This window comes from Sturnus vulgaris, chromosome 2, assembly GCF_052056855.1.
Source record: "Sturnus vulgaris isolate bStuVul1 chromosome 2, bStuVul1.hap1, whole genome shotgun sequence".
Classification (NCBI taxonomy): Eukaryota; Metazoa; Chordata; class Aves; order Passeriformes; family Sturnidae; genus Sturnus; species Sturnus vulgaris.
This window is the reverse complement of record NC_142244.1, coordinates 69,167,115-69,184,513: the sequence shown is the minus strand read 5'-3', so window position 1 is coordinate 69,184,513 and position 17,399 is coordinate 69,167,115. Positions and strand designations below refer to the sequence as shown.

General features: G+C 36.4%; 1 protein-coding gene across 1 annotated transcript; it reads right to left on the bottom strand.

Annotated features, from left to right (window-relative positions):
* Positions 1-76: 76 nt before the first annotated feature.
* On the bottom strand, positions 77-17,252 carry BORA (BORA aurora kinase A activator). The gene is made up of 12 exons (XM_014870945.2): positions 17,082-17,252; positions 16,340-16,510; positions 15,130-15,236; positions 12,742-12,787; positions 11,283-11,364; positions 9,991-10,056; positions 9,180-9,236; positions 8,007-8,224; positions 6,589-6,742; positions 4,890-5,491; positions 4,501-4,623; positions 77-3,026 (listed from the first exon to the last, which is right to left on the bottom strand). The coding sequence occupies exons 2-12, from the start codon at positions 16,493-16,495 to the stop codon at positions 2,841-2,843; spliced, it is 1,797 nt and encodes a 598-aa protein (XP_014726431.1). The 5' UTR covers positions 16,496-16,510; positions 17,082-17,252; the 3' UTR covers positions 77-2,840.
* Positions 17,253-17,399: the final 147 nt, after the last annotated feature.

Sequence of the window (17,399 nt, the reverse complement as noted above, 5' to 3'; positions counted from 1 at the left end):
GATTTGAGTCTGATAGAAGTCAGCACTTCTGTGCACTCTTTAGCACCTCAGAACTGAAAGAAGTAATTGAACAATATAGGCATTAAAGAAATGTCTTTATTCTGTTTCACTGCTCAATTTACAGTTAGACATGTTAAAGGACTCTTGTTAAAACTACTGATATTAATTTAATGTAAACAATGACCGTTTTGTGCAATGTGTGCCAACCAATGCATTAACAACTACAGAAGGAGAATGGTCAAGTGACTTCCATGATAATTTCCACAGCAGGTTTCTTCTACAAATCAATTACACAAACATAGTAAAAAAATAGGCATGTTTTCATAAAATAAATATTTCCCATCTAACTGAAGACTACAAAACAGGACAAAAAATACAGACAATCCAAGTGGGGAATCCTTAATCACTTCTCACATTCACCCATTTCTGCTCTTTTTTATTACCTTTAAGAAAATGTATTACAGGATGAAATTAAATACTTAGGGATTGCTTTTTTACTTGTGAATACTTCAAAAGCCTCCAGTCATTGAACATATTTTAAAAACAATCAAAAATTTAGTTAAAAAGCAAAACCAAATCTTAGTTATACATGTAACTCAAAAATTCAGAAACGGGTCATGATTTGGGCTACCCTGCTTAATGTTCATTAAACTTACATGACTATTTTAGTAATCACAACTGCAAAAATGCATGCTTTGTGCAGTCCTTTCAATTAATTATTGTGAAAATTATCATGAGAAACAGAAATGACACAAGGTCATATGTAACTTTTACATCTCAGACAAATTGTAGCCTGCTTTTGAGTGACAGAACTTAGAAGCTAAAGCTAAGAACATTTTGAAGGCCCTATTCTATAAAAGTCTTGAGTAAATTTCCTACTTTTTAACAAAATTCATCCCTTAACTGTTACTAATTCAGTGTATTTCCAGCTTCTAGTAGGGCTATGTTTGAAGATCATGAAATAGCTAATATATGACACTAGATTCAATTACTGTCAATCCCACGTGCAGTACACAAAGTGATTAAATTCCTACAGAAGTAAAAATAATGCACATCATGTTTGCTCATCAGATTTCTAAATTTTTTAATACTTGTTTTTGCCATGTGGGAGCTACAATCAAGTGATGCAGACAGACATTTCCCTTTTTCTTAAGTATGCTTTTCAGAAAGCTTTCACTAGGAAATTATTAATGGAATTATTTCAAGAACTGTTCTATTCAAACAAACACACAACTCTCAGGTCTAACTCACTGATTTTAATGCCAAGAGATTCTGTTCACACCTCACCTTTTGACAATTTTTTAAAATGCTGTCTTGCCTTCAAATTTGCATCTGACCAATAGGCTTCAGGCCTAGTGTGCCAATAGTTGCTCATCAGCCATGGTCTGTCACTTTGGTAAAAGCTTTTCTGTGGGTTATGGAATAGAACAGAAAGCAGAACTTCCATCCAGTATCCTGGGACATCCTTGCTATGAAAAGAGAGGAAGACTGCTTCACCTGGAACACCTAAGAATGGACTTCTCTTTTTCATTAACCCAACGAAGTTTACCAGAGCTCTACATAAACAGAGCCCAGAAATACCAGTCTCTCTCTTCTATCTTCCTTCCCTCTTGGTCACTAGGGCCAAAAGATTACCATTACTTTTTTCCTTTTATTCACATTCATAAGTTCCAGAATTTTAAACAAATACAAGCAAGTTCAACCAAATCAGATTTGATTAAACAAAGGGAGTTCTGGGCTTCTGACCCCACACCTCAATCCATCATTTTAATTTACTGATGGTTTTCTTGAAAGGATCAAAAATTTGCTTGTATTAATACTTCTGGTAATAAATGGCATGCAAACAATTATATTTTTAACTATTTATCTAAATATTTTGGTAATTTCTGTAAGCAACATAATAATACTAGGAATTAAACATAAGAGTGAAGTAAAAGTGTAATGGTTTACTTTTATAGAAAGAAAGCTGCACAATTTTCTTAATTATTTACTGAGACCAATGAATCCTATTACACCTTCTTAGGTTCCTTCTAAAGAGTACCAGAGCATCAATTCAGACAAGTGTTCAGAGACACTGGTAGTGTCAGGTGATCAACTCCAAGTTTAGTACTAACACAATTACCAAAGCAACAACACTATCTTTTAATTTTCAGGTAACCAATTATACATTTTGCTTAAGTACTTGGTAAACCTAACTGACATTACAGATTTCTGTCAAACCAAGGAAAAAGCTGTTCAGAGAATTTCTAAAGAGCTTCTTTTGATATAAAGCTTATTTTATATTTCTAAGAGAACTAAACTTGGTGTTGGCTCTCACCACACCCCAGCAGTTCACTACTGTCCAGTGACTTAGTCTTGATACTAGTGGTAGCACTTATGAAGCCACACAGTATATCTGATTGGAGAAAAGCAGTCAAAAACTAGACTAATAGCCTCTTCACTTTTTCCTTCCCACAAAGGATGTCCCTCATGCCTTTAGGAGGGAAAAATCTTAAAAGGTAGGTGATTTTGCAGTTATACTGGTTCCTATGCAAGTTATCCTAGGCTCCTCATGGAATTCCCCCAGTCACAGAAGGAATACAAGTCTGAAAAAAAACCCTATTATTTCTCTGTACTAAATCCAGACATCTTAATTTTCAAAAAGGATCACTGAATGACAATAATAAATTTCATAATAAGACCTGAAAAATCTCACATTATTTAAAAATTCCCTTAATATATACTAAACAGTTTATTACATTTGCATTAGACAAGCAAAATAGTATGTATAATCCAAGTAATTGAGGTCATATGTATAAAAATTTATTAGAAACCACAGCTTTAAATTCTCCATCAGAAAGCTACATACCGCTTTTGTGAAATCCCTGAACTTGACAGTCATTTTTATGTTTCCAAGCAGAAATATTGCAAGTTGCATTTTGACCAAACACTGTGCTATGTGATTTTCCTTTTTGAAAACAGGATTGCTTCTCTGGAGATTTTGTTCTCAGCAACTGATTGTCCTTATGGCTTAAAACAGAACACTCCTAGGTGAATAAGAAAAAGTTAGCTTTAAAACCATTTTTAACAGAAATACTCAAAAAGAAACAAGATCCAAGCTTACTATGTGCAAATTTCAAGTATAGTACCTTAAGTACCAACTCTACCCTTCTAAAATGATTAAGAAATGATGTTAACACATTTGCTCTACACAGATCTTTGAAACATGCTGTCTGCAAGAACTAGCTCATTTCAAGGGCTCACACGAATATCTGAATGAGCCAGACGTGAATCTTTCAGCCAGCAATGTCTGTGCTTTTTTCTTTTCATTCCCTGGGGATTCTCAGTTATAAGATCTGAATGAAGCACTTAATGCCTTCACACTTGACTCCTAACCTAAAATGCAAAATTGGTTTAGTCAGGACCTAGCAGTTCAAAGACTAACAGTGGGAAATGGCAGCTGCGTGACATTGGCAAGTCCCTCTAGGACAGGTTTGATACAAGACAATTGATTCCGGTAAGTACATGCACAGATAAAATCCATGTCCAACAGAGTGACTGGAGCAGGATCTTAGATGAGTATTTTTAGAAATTAATGACAAAATATCTATTGTTATTGCAAGGGCACATTTGTCCTGGTCTTAAATGAATAGAGTTTAAAGTTTTATGTCAGTGGTCTGTAAGACACCGCCAGTCTGCACTTCTCCTTGGCAGAGAAGTGACTTTTTAGCATGTCACATCCAGAAGTGAAATCAGGGCTTAATGGGTTTACTTGAGGTTTTTTTGTAATCTGGTGTAATGGTCAGTACTGTCTCCCCTTGAAGGGCTTTCAAGATATAGCAGAGACCATAAACTACTAAATTTCTAGCAGCATGTGACCATTAATTACTGAGAGGAGATGATCTTTGCTCTCTTCTCCAAAGAAACTAGCCTTGCTTCCCATTCTCTGGAAGAAGTAGAACTCTTTCCTATCAGTCACAAGACTAAGAGCTTAGGAGCTTTGCCAGATATGTATTATCTTTCGCAATGTGTTTTTCAGATAGGTCCTCAAAGGGCTTGTGATCAGAAGACTACCCATGCAGAAAGTTCCCCACTAAGTCAGCATGCCAGGTTAAGACTTGACACTTTGTTTATAAAAAACCAGGAGAAGACAATTTTTCCCCAGAAATGTCCTTCTCCACAGGCACATGTTTAAAACTTAGCAGTAAGTGAAGCAGCAAGAACAGAAGAAACAAAAATTAAGAGTCAGACTACAATAGTCAAGAGCAGCCTCACTACTACTACTCATGCATAAACCTCAGTTTCCTCCAAAAGAACATTTGCTTTTATCATAAAACGTATCTTAAACTGGCAGTAAAATGAATATCTGTTCTGCATTAATTCAACATAGTCTCTGAAACGACACTACATTAACATCTTTATTATCTGACAGTCTCTCCCCTCAGGCTCCCTGAAACCAAATAAAATGGGGAATAGATGCTTTAGATGGGAAGCTTATCACTTCTTTACCACAATTCCTACCTTTGTTCTAAGCAGCTGAGATTTATTCTGAAACATGACATCATTTTCTCTGCAACTGTTTTCAGCCCCCACAGTATCCATAATGCTGTTTCCACAAGTCTGTGTATTGTAACCACTGTCCACCTGAAATCAAAAAAGGGCTTGAAAAAATGTACTGTCAGTCACCATTAGTTTGGATTAAGTTAAATATACTAATGTACATAGCAACACAAAAATAACTACAATTGCTATGCTAACTCCACCGAAAGGGGATGGAGAGAAGGGATAAAAGTCATGATACCACCTGCATGCCATATCCAGTAAGAAAAAATAACAATTACTTCCAGATTAGTATATATATTCCAAGTTATGTTGAGCTCAGTTTTATAGAGAAACAAATATATTTTTACCTGAATACTACTGTTGTCACAAGGAATTGCACTGCTTTCTGCAAGAGGTGACATGCACATGCGAGAGCTTTCAATACTGAAAGTAATGCCTGTCATAAAGCTGGTCATTGGTGTATTGCTACTGCCAATTGTTTCTTTTATCCAAGTGTTTTCCTCTGACACTTCAGCTGCATCAGCCATGTCTACAGTATTATTTTCCTTTAAGCCCTCTATATCTCGAAATGATGACAATCTTTGATGACAACCTTCTGAGTGATCTGGTGCAATAGACACAGTTGTCACCACAAGATGTGTACCATGTGGAAAAGTATCACTGTCTTCCTGATGTAAGTTTATGCCATTATCCATTTCTGGGAACCGAGCTTCCGCTGGAGAAGTGTTTTCCTTTTCTTCCTCATCCTCATCATGATTCTCAACTGCAATTGGTATTCTAATGACAGAAGTCTGATACTGGGCCGTTCCTCTACACGCTCCAAGCCTCATAGGAGAGCAATTTTTAATTGGAGAACAACCATCTATGTAGGGACTTCTTGTGCTTGGGGGTGTCATCCTATTTGCAGAAGAAGGAATATCTGGAGAACGAAATGTAAATTTTCTTTGGTCTGAAAAAAAAAAAATGAGCAAAGTTTAACTCCACCTGATATCTGATAGAAAAAAACCTCAGTTCTCAAGGCCCTGCAGTCCACTGAATAATTTACAGCCAACTACAGAGTATTGAATGGACTGTTGCCTCCCAACTCAACTAAACAAGCAACCCCAAAAACCAATCCCACCACCCATACACTTCAGTTACCATGGTAAAGGCAAGTTTTTATTCCACCGCATTTCTATGACATGATTTGCTGTATTGGAGACCTTGCATTTTCAAATGTCATTACTATACAGTAATTCAAAGGATACTATTGAATCTAATACAAAAAATAACTGAATACTAATACAGTATTCAAAGGAAAATGAGTGAAGGCTGGTTCTATGTTTTTTTTCTTAAACAAATGTCAATACACACTCTACAGGCATTTAACTTTTTGGTAGCGACAACGTTTAAGATCAAACAAGTGAGAAAACATCTGTGCAAAATCCATATATAATAGTAAAAATATCACAGATCAAAATGTGTAAAAGTAACATATAAATATGTATAATCATGCCAAACGTGTATAATCATGTATAAACATGGCATTAAGCATTACCAGATATGGACACACCATGAAACAGTGACATTTTCTAGAGCAATGAGGACACAAAGTGTTTGTGATTTCTTCATTAGTCACTTAATTTCAGATTATTGTCATGATGGCATGGCATGATTTGAAAGCTCAAGCAAAACATTCTTTGCCCATTTACCATTAAAATGCTTCAGGCTGGGCCAAATCAGAATTGTAACCTGACTCAGTTCAGGCATGTGGCTTTAAAACCCCTCCCAGGCGAAATTAATTAAGCTTTTAACTCTTCTTCATTCTTGTTGCATCTCAATGCCTTCTTCCAAAATATTCTCCCTAGTTGATCAGTTGCAAGGATATATATTTCATTGTTTCACATGTTTCACTGCTGAACAGCAGATGTGTTATATAGGAGACTGCTGGTCTGCCAAGCACAGGAACTCATCTCCAAACAGAAAAAGGTTCCACTAATAATTTAGAAGTTTTTACGATAAAAATATATTACTCAAGATAGTAATACATATACAATTAAACCATACCTGAGAGTGGTGTTTTTCTTATGTGAAAAGCAATTGGTGAAAAAGCAGGAGAACCATTATGTGCAGGAGACCCCTCTGAAAACGGGGGACTGGTTATACTTCCCAGACTATATGCTCTTGTTCCTCCCTGGATAGGACTTGATGAAAACTGACCCTTCAGAATTAAAAAAAAAAAAAAAGCAAACCCACAGAGCATTATTTTCATAATGTAAACTGTGGCTAATATGTATATATAAAATTGTTCTAATCAAGATGTTTAATATGGCAGCACTGGGAAAGACTAATCCTTTACAATGACTATCTCTAGTTTAGTTTAAATATTCCAATTGCAGCACTTCACTTGGACCTTACACCTCCACACAGGGGAAAAGAGCAATGGACACAGACTGTCACATAATACCAGCAAGGACTATTTTATCCACTACATTTAAGAACTATGAGAAACCTAAATAGAGAATTAATGCTATCTGTGTATCTAGTCAAGTGTTTAATCTAAATTTCTTACTCATATCATTGCAGATGAAAACTCAGCCACTGTTTCTATTTTAATGTAATCCAATCTACTTAATTCAGCAGCAGATACAAAAGCGTTTCTTTTTAAGAAAAGAGAATGACCTTAAGACTAACATGCAAACAAAACAAAAAAATCCAAAACAACGAAACAACAACAAAAAAAACCCAGACCAAAACCCACCCCCTCACCCCCAGCACTAAAATTATACTGTAAGAATTCTTTACTAGGTTACCTTTTTTTTAAGCTACGCTATCCTAGTGTAGGTAGGCTTTTTCCATGGACTTCAGACCACCAAACAGATGAAAATACATCACCTAAACCACTTTAGCTGCGCTATGTCCACATGGGGATAAGGTTCATCTTGCTTAATTTAAAAAATGGACATTATGTTCTGTGTTCTAATAAATGTCTATTCATCTGAAAACTCTGGCCAATGGGAAAGAAAAAGGCATATTTAGCACCTCACTTCAAAGATCCACAAGTCATTTCTTTCACTATAAATGAGTTTATGAAATTTAAAGGAAATATATCACATGTTGATATCAACTGCTATTGTAGGCAGCAATTCATGGATTTAAACAGGACTTGTTTTTAAGACACATTTTACAAAAAAAAGTTTCAACATGCTTTCAGCAAGTCTTTTGTATATTTTAATTCCTACCTCCTTTTCATAACAAAACTAAAACATCATTCCCAGTACAAGAGAATAGCAGCATAAGAAAATTATTTGAGATAATAAAAAGTCAGTAATATATTCAAGACTTTTGTTCACATATTTTTTTCAGAACTTGGAATTGGCAAAAAAAAAAAAAAAATCCCAACAAATAAAACCCCTGAAGTTTTAGTCTAACACCTACTCTCTCATAAAGTACATCCCACCTAGCCCACAAAACCGGGTACTTACTGAACTAGATGTGTCCAGGGGGCTTCTGCACCGGACTGGAGATAATTCAATTGAACAGAGCACTCCAAGTGGCTGACTACCACATGGACTATGCAGAGAAGGGGACAAACATGCAGATACGTTCCCATTTTCTTCTAAGAACAGCTTTCTTCTGAGTGATGAAGAGCTCAGATTTTCCTGAGACTGATCTGCAAATTCATCAGTTCTAAAATACTCACCTAAAAATGTGGGGGAAAAATTGTTTCTAATGCAAATGCAGAAAAAAAATACATTCCATTACAGAGACATATGATTAAATTAAAGTATCTAATCTAATTTACTGATACAGTAACACATTAATCTTTTCAGGCACCTATCCCAAAGGTCTGCTTGTCAACCCTATAAAAAGTCACCTCTGTCTACTAAGGTTCATTCCACTTCTGCCTATCATCCCTTAATACTAAAGTCTGAATTTAAAAAATAAATATTGTCTTCTATCTACTTACTGATCTTTTCCCAGAATTGAATTAGTCCTTACACTGAGCTGTCAAACAGATTATTTTGCTACCCAAGCAAACCTAGGCTTTTTTTTCAGCTCTCCCATATGCTTTGATGGTCTTCATGATACATCCAGAGGCAAACCAGATTAGACTTGAAGAAATTCCAAGTAGTTAGCTGTTTACAGTAGGAAAGCACAAACTAAGACCCATTAAAATATGCTCTCATTTACCAGATTATTTTAGGTTTTTTTTTCCTCTTCCAGTGCCCAACCACCCTCTGGGTGAAGAACCTTTTCCTGATATCCAACCTAAACCTCTCCTGACACAACTTCAGGCCCTTTCCATAGGTCCTGTCACTGGGCACGAGGGAAAAGAGATCAGTGCCTGCCCCTTCTCTTCCCCTCATGAGGAAATTGTAGAAGGCAATGAGGTCTCCCCTCAATCACCTGCAGGCTGAACAATTTCCAGCTGTCCTCCATATCCCTCCTTTTTTATCTTTACATCCACACTCAAACCATATCATGTAAATCACATGTCCCGAGCGACATGCAGTAACCGTCTATTTAGAATGCATACTTAAAACTTGCATTCATACATTTTGTTTTCAGTATCTCAAGACAAATCCAGCCAACAACACAAAACCAAGTTTTCTATTTAGGCATTCATAATTAAGTTTAGATATTGCATGACATACCTAGTATTTTCTCTAAATTAAAATCCACTGGCAAAGACAATACTGTCTGACAAGCAGCTGCAATGAATAAAACCAACAAAATTAGCTTACAGTGACCTTTTACTAAAGCTGTAGAAACAAACATTCACTTTCAAATTGCAGTGTAGTTGAGCTATCTAAACTACAGTTGCAATAAGAAAAAAAGTGTTAAAGAATTATTCTGATTTGACAACACTACATGCAGAACACTAAGCTTAGAGTTAAAAACTAAAGAGTTTTAAGAATGCCTCTCTATAGGCTTTTATTTTAACTGAGATGAGATGTCTCTGAGGAAAGGAAAAATCGAAAAGGAAGTAGCAGAAAAATCAAAATACTTTGGGGAAAAACAGCAACTATGTATATAAAATGATGCAATTTAAAAGATGTATTAAAACTTCTGATATTTATTTGGCATAAAAAATAACCACAATTCTCTAGCCCAAAACAATCCAACATATTAAAGTTTTTTTGAAACTGTAATTTACTTGTAAATCTGACGCTCACATTCACTCTTTAATCCAGAAAAAGTACAGACACTTAGCTGGAAAAAATGCACTCCACAGTCTATAGGAGACTTATTTTTTTACTTGAAAAAATACAACAGAGTATAATAGAATTACATTCCTATGAGAAATAAATATTAAAATCAATAGTACCCTACAGTTCAAGAAAAAACTATTTCTTTAGTAACATTAACAAACAAATAATTTCCTTTACAAATTAAATATCCATTAAAACCGGGTTATTTTTCTTCAGAGAAAGCCTGTAATTTTAGGCATTGCCTTTTACTCACCATTGCTTTTCCCAGGCTGCAAGCTCAGCTGTCTTCCAATCGGAGAAATGTTATTTATATCTATGGCTGGAAAACATAGAACTTAAATTAAATATGCACTGCGTATAGTTTTGAAATGCAGCAACATTAAGTTAGAATACTTAATTCAGCCAAACAAAATTTTTCCATCAATATTTGGAATAGATTAGAAAGGAGTACTGAGAAAAGGTTACCATTATAGCTATCAAGAGAATTTCAGCATGTCTCTGTTCAAAAAAAAGTTTAGTGAAGTAGCATCAGCATTGCCCATTGTCTCCTCCTGTCTCTACATGACAGAGACTTAAAACAAACTAGTTCACGTTTAGCTAAACAGGATGTGTTAAAGTAAAACACATTTCCAGAAAATAATTCAGTCTGGACTGGAGAAAGGTGAAGATACATTTCAACATTTTCTATGCAGCTGAAGATCATATTAGACCATTTTCTTCCACCATTCACTTTACCAGATTTTGGATTATGCCTTATATTCTCTACCCTTAAAGTGACCATCTTACAACTGACAATTAAAAATACACTATTGACAAGCTGTATCTCCTCGATAAAAAAATTTAACAGCTTAGCCTTTTCCAAATCTTGCAAAAGCCCCCACTTATTTAAGACTTTCACCAAACAACATGGCATGCAAACAATACTTTATAGCTTGCATTTTCCATCTTGTAATCCATTTGTTCTGTATTTGGCTGTTTATATATAAAACTTCAATAAGAGCATTAAGAATAAAATCTAACAGTGGCATCAATGAAACAAATTTAGAAAACCCGCGACTAGTGGCAGTGAGCTAGCAGGATGACAACAGGAATTTATGCTGCTAGTAAGGGTAAAAGAACACAGAATTTCATTTCCAATATGTTTATATGGTGAGGAAAGCAGTCAGAGTAAGAGGACATGCAAATAGAAAAAAGTGAAGCAGAAGACTTGGCTATTACCAGTATCAACACAGGTGATAGTTATACATACAAAGATATGTGTGTAAATTAAAATAGTTGCAGACAGATTATTAAAGCAGAAAAATTTAAGAACAAATACCAAGAATAACAAAAAGGAAAAACTATGTAAGACTTTCAATTAATAAATTATTAATATATCAATAACTTTAAAACAAAGAAAGTACTTGAGTACAACAGCTAAAAATCAATTAGCTGTGCCATATTTTATCACTGGTTCTTAAAATTGAAATTGAGATTTAAAAAATTATGCTTGATAATTTCTCCAAAAGCTGTATTATTTTGGGTGGACACACAAAAGCAACTTACTTTTAGTTGAATTAAATTGAGAAACTTGCTTGCCTTCATGTTCAGTCCAAGGAGAAGGAACTATGAGTTTTTTTGTGAAAAACTGGAGTAGAATAAAAACAAACCATCTCAGCACTTTTTTTAAAATTTTCAACTTAAATTTAGACTAGTACCCTGAACAAGAAAAAAAAATGTAGAACACTTCATTATTTTAGGCCCGAGTAGGTTAAAGAAAAAAACAATTTGAAGACCTATGTTCTCTGTGACACACAGCACCTCAGATCTTTCAAGTCTGCAGAGTGAAAATTATACCCAAGTTTCATTTAACAATAATTACTCATCTTAGAAATTGAATTGTCACTACCATGCTTCTTGCATAGTAGTTTAAAAAAATTATTTTTAAATTTTCAGTTTGTTAAGTTTTATTTTGACAATTGAGCTATTTCACAGAAGTGATAAGACGCTGCAGTAACAGTAAAAGCGATAAGCCAAGGCTTTTGGCAACATTATTAGTGTTACTGTATTTGGCTAAAGTGATTAGTGGTAAAACACTTTTGAGTACTGACACTTCATTCTTTTTCTGTGAACCAGAAGCTGCACTGAGAAATACCCTGATGCAGAGGAGATGAACACTATTACAAAGCTTCAAGAAACACAGGGCAAATCCTGTCCTCTAATTAATGCAAGACTCAAAGTAAATGAAAAAACTCAGCCTGAAACACGCAACTATTCAAGGTACAATTTTTATCAGAGACAGTGTTTCAAGCTGTTCAGCTACATAATCCATTAGGTTATATCTCATAAAGAGGAAATACCTTTTTTAATGCAAATTTAGAACAACAGAGCATCTTAGCTGCAGGTCAACTACACAGCTCCTTTATGGAATCGTAAAACATTTCTTGTTTGTAGAGACAAACTGATAAGACCTCCTATTAGAGGATTATTTTATTTTTTAATTGAAGTAACATTGAAAATTTCCATAGTGAATATCTTAAACACTTCACTTTTCCTTCTCTGCTAGCGAAATGAATAGTGAAAAATAAAATGAAAAATGGACGGAAAAATACAAGCTACCAGAATAAAGCCTTCCATCCAATTAAGCAGACTCTGGAAGAAATTTAAAAATCACAGAAATTCTTCAATATATCAAAAAATGCAGGATGACTCCAACAATTACTGTAAACCCCCAACTTCTCAATCACCATTTTTAACCTGAAGTTAACTATAAGAACTATATTACAGCTACATTGCCACTAGCCAAGAAAAACGAAAGAAGAAAGTCTGTTGTTTTGACCTACATGTGTCTGAAAGAAGAGGGGAAGAGAAGGAGTGTGTGGATTCCAACTACAACTGCAAGGGATAAGGGTGCAAGATTACTTTCTTACTGAAGTACAATAGGCTTCTGGATTTTGAAACCCTGCAAAAGACGTGAATCTTTTCTATAAGCAAATCAGTATTTGACAGAACAAAGTTTAATTACCTCCTCAATAGCTTTTTGCCTTCTGTCTTCTGTCTCCTTATCAATTCTAAGTAACAAACGAAAAATAACTCGATTATCAAAAGCATCACATAAGTAGGAAAAGATGTAAAGTCCAGCCATATAATAATTTATAGATACTCAAGAGAAAAATTTTAAATTAAACGGCACAAAACTATAAATCTTATGATATTTTTACTCTTACACGCAATAATCTGATACTATAAATTTAGAAATATAAATGCACTTCTCAATTCAGTTGATTTGAAAAATATTTGTACCATTTAAAAGTATATAATAGCAAATATTCTCTTTACTCAGCATGCCTGGACAAAAACTCAATCATAACTGATCTTCCAAAATAATGTCCTCTGAATATATTTTGCTATTAAAGTTAAACATGAGATTAACATTAGACTTGCACTATAAAACGAAGCACACTACAAAAATGAGCTGTAAGGAATTAAAGGGCAACTGAAAACACTCCTGGAATTTGCACGCTCAATTTCCTGACACAGCCCACTTTCCCAACAGAGTTCTCTCAAGTCAAATATCCAGTCTGCCATAGTTACTTCAGTATCATATTTCAGTTTCTAACAATGAATGTATTTCCTTATGCAGATTTTTAACCTCGTTTTTAAAGAAATATTGCAGTTACTTCATGATGTGTGAGATTCTCTATTTATATTTCCGCTAACAGTCACCTTCAAGCCTGACTTCCAGTTACTACAATGTAATTTATTGTAAAATTTCTTGAAGCTTATAAATGTTCATCATTTTCTTAGCTGAACCCCCCAATACTTTCACAGTTCATATATCTGAATTACCCTTGCATAATTTTTTAAATCAGTCAGATAACAAGATGCTATTAGATACATAAGCATGCATAAATGTGCCAAATACACGAAGTCTCACAGCTCTTTTATGCTTATCAGATTTCGAATATATCTGCAATGTTTGGACATGCCACCTTCAATTACACCTGCCTAGATGATGCTAAAGTGACTGACCTAAGGAGGCACTTGCAGAATTATTGTACCAAAAAAACAAGCATACAATCACTGTATATTTATGTATATGTATGCACTGAAACATGCAAGCATGGACACAGCAAATAGAGTCAAACTAGCCTCTTTCTAGTCACACCAGATGATTTAAAAAGAAAAGAATCACAGAGATTATGAAACAGTGGGACAGACTGAAAGGACCCACTGAGACAATGCATGTTTATATCTATGGGCCATGTCACTCATCATCACCGGAACTGTCATCCAAGTCATTTTAAAGCTAGTTTGCTTTCAGAAACAATGCAATTAACTTACTAAAAACAAAAGGCTTAAGGCTTTGAAATGTTTAAAAAGCATTAGTCTGAAACCTACTGGCTGCTAGAGGAAGGACAGGAAACATTAAGACCGGGTGATTCAGATACAGCTGGGGACAGTAATAGTCCTATAGCTTTTATTATTCAAAAAGAGAGATGTAGGTCTAGTCAGACACTAAAGCAGTAAGTTACTCTACAGTTTTTTTATGATGAGGGCGTTGAAATACTGGAACAGGTTGCTTGGAGAGGTAGCAGATGCCCCATCCCTGGAAACATTCAAGATCAAGCTGGATGGGACTGAGCAACCTGATCTAGACAGGATCGGTTTATTATTCTATTCCTCCAGTGCTTCGTGCCATGAGGAGCAGTTCTTCGTGCAAGTTTGTATCTGAGAAATGTACAGGAGAATCTACAGGAATCACCATTAAGGCCTCCCCTTGGCTACTTTCACTTGGCATGCCACTTTCTACCACCAGCATGTAAAAGATAACCTCAAGATAAATTCCAAACACCAAGACAGCTTTTACCCACCCGTTTTCCTCGTGCAAGTTATTTCCAGAGAAAGGAAAAAAGTAGAGATAAGATCCCAAACTCCTTCAAGTAACTAGCACCGGTGCCCCCTCCTTCACATTAACTCTAACCTATATACCTTTGAAAGAGAGCACTAGGGCTTCACTTCCTCAGCTAGTTTTCCCAGGTCTACCCTTCTGCAGGAGCCCCAGAGACCAAAGGCGCCTCACCATAGAGCATTCTGAGAAGATAAACTGTGTTGGAACAAGGAGCAGAAGAGGTAGCCCGGTAATGATCACTGGAAAGACATTTTCTTGCTTCCACTAACTGATTGCAGTTTGGAAGACAGCCAGATAAAAGCAGAGTGGACCAGCAGCTTGTAACATTAAAAGGAAGCAACACAGAGGTAGCGTCATCTACATATTATATCTACATCACGTAAAAAATTGTGTTAAAAGATTTGAATAAAAAGTTTTCAATGCTATGCTGAAAATGAATAAAGCAAATGAACGAGTGCTCTAGTATTAGAGCTAAGTTAGCTACATAAACTGTTAAGTTACCTAGCATGGCTCAAATACATTCCTTGGCGTCTAATGTCCTCCGAGTCTATTTCCACAGGATTTATTAAAGCAAGCTGATCAATAGACCATCTGAATTTTCCCGGTGTCTGAAAAAAGAAACAGGCATCTTAATGCTTGCTATTCTAAAAAGACAAAAATAAAACCACAGGACAAATCTCAATGGAACAATACAATCACAGCGTTCATATAGTTTCTGTCAAAAACAATCAAAAGTGTTTCTACTTAAATTATCTACTCTAAAAAAAAAAAATAAGTCAGTCAGGCTTCTTATCCTGCTGGTAGTGGTATTACAATGATTTACAACATAATATTAAGTGGAAGATCACAGATGGTATTTACAAACTGAGGTGTCAGTTTCTTCTCAATTTCTAAGGACAAATTTACTAAAGATACTTAACTTGGAATGAACTTAAATTGCTTTTGATTACCATAATGGAAACTGTGGTTCCACAAAAACCCAGTATCCTAACCCAAGTTATCCAAGTAACAGAATGGTCTTCCTTTCACTTCCCATTTCTAAGAAGATCAGGGCTGCAAAGTCATGTACATCCTGCAGTGTCTCCCTCATAAATGCCATACTTAAGGCACAACAAAATCCAATCAAAAAATAAAACAGCTTCACCCCTTTATTAAACAATTACAAATTACTGTTCAAATATATTTGGAAAATTATCTACGAAGTCAGTCTTTTCAGTTTCATTAGCAGTTTCATCTTTACTGCTTATCAGAAAATAATTTCAAGTGCAAGTCATTATGTAATCTGCAACTAAAAGAAAGTTACAGATATACAAAATCATTGACTTGAATACATAAACAGTTCACAACATAAGTGCAATTAGGTTTCATTTGCAATCAGCCTACTTAGGATCTAAATAGAAACTGGTTTTCTCTACTTTAAGTGGGACCAGAGTACCACATCCAACAACTGGTCTTTATCTACTTTCTACTGGATTTAGCACTCAATCGTTAATATCTAAAGACAAAACAAATTTAGGAAGGGAGGAAGACTAAGTGTCAATGTTAGTATTTAAAAGCAGCATAGTTCTGTAAGGAGAAGAAACTCCAAATGGCACCCAAGTTCTTTCGCTTGGTACATATGTTGAAGTACACTAAATAAAATACCCTTTTTAATGCATTTAAATTAAAAATATTAGCACTATATCTGTACAGTTACACAATTAAATCTTACAGATGAGGATTTCGTTGACTTAAAGACAGATGGACTGGAAACAATCTGCTCCTGAAGAGTATAATAATCACTGGGACTTTCAAAAGGATTCAGGATTGTGACTCGTCCTGGAGTTTCTGGTGTTATCTGCATTTTAGCTTCTGCTGTATCACCCATAACACTAAGCTATACCTGAAAAAGAGGGAGAGCAAAATTAAGGAAAACAATGAAATCACACTTTTGACATTCTAGGGCCATTCTGAAGGCTTTGGGAAGCCAGAATGAATAATTTTAAGGCACCAGCAACATGTCACAAACTAAGACGGCTATAGCTTGGACCTAATGACAAAGTTGATAAACTGGGCAATTATTTAAACGAACAATTACAAACAGCAGCTATGAAAAGGAGTTAAAAAAGAACACGAAGAGAGAGATTAAGAAAAACCAAGCAAACACCCGAACAAGGGCAAAACAACAAGTAAACAAGACAAAAACCCAAAAAACAACCCCCCCCAACTAAGCACCAGAAGAGACCGAGCGGCCGTCCTGCCGGCACACGGAGCCAGCAGCAATAACGCCCCGGGCAGGTCCCGCTCCGCCCGGACGCTAAAACCGCCCGCCCGCCGCCCGCCCCCCGCCTCAACGGGCCGGGGGCAGCCCCGGCCCTCGCGGGGCTCCGCCAGGAGAGCACCGTCCGGGTGGGCCCCGGCCGCAAAGGGGGCGGGAGCCCCGGGGGAAGCGACCCCGCTGAGCCCCTTCTCACACTTCTCCCCGGGACGGTGCCACCGCGCCGAGCAGCTCGCCACTCTCCCAAGCCCCGCCGCCGAGGAGGCGATGCCGGGAATGCGGGGTGAGCCGGGAATGCCGAGGCTGCGGACACAGCCACCTGCCGCCGTTATCCGGCCGCCGCGCCGCTCCCGCCCCCGCCGCGCCGGGCGGCCCTTTAATCGGCCCCGCCCTCTCTGCGGACTGTGACCAATCACGAGGAGCAGTGTGCTCCTCCGGGCCAATGGCAGGCCTGCCCCTCTCTCGAACGGGCCAATCGCCAGCGGCGCCGCCGCACGAATTCAAAGAAAGCCCG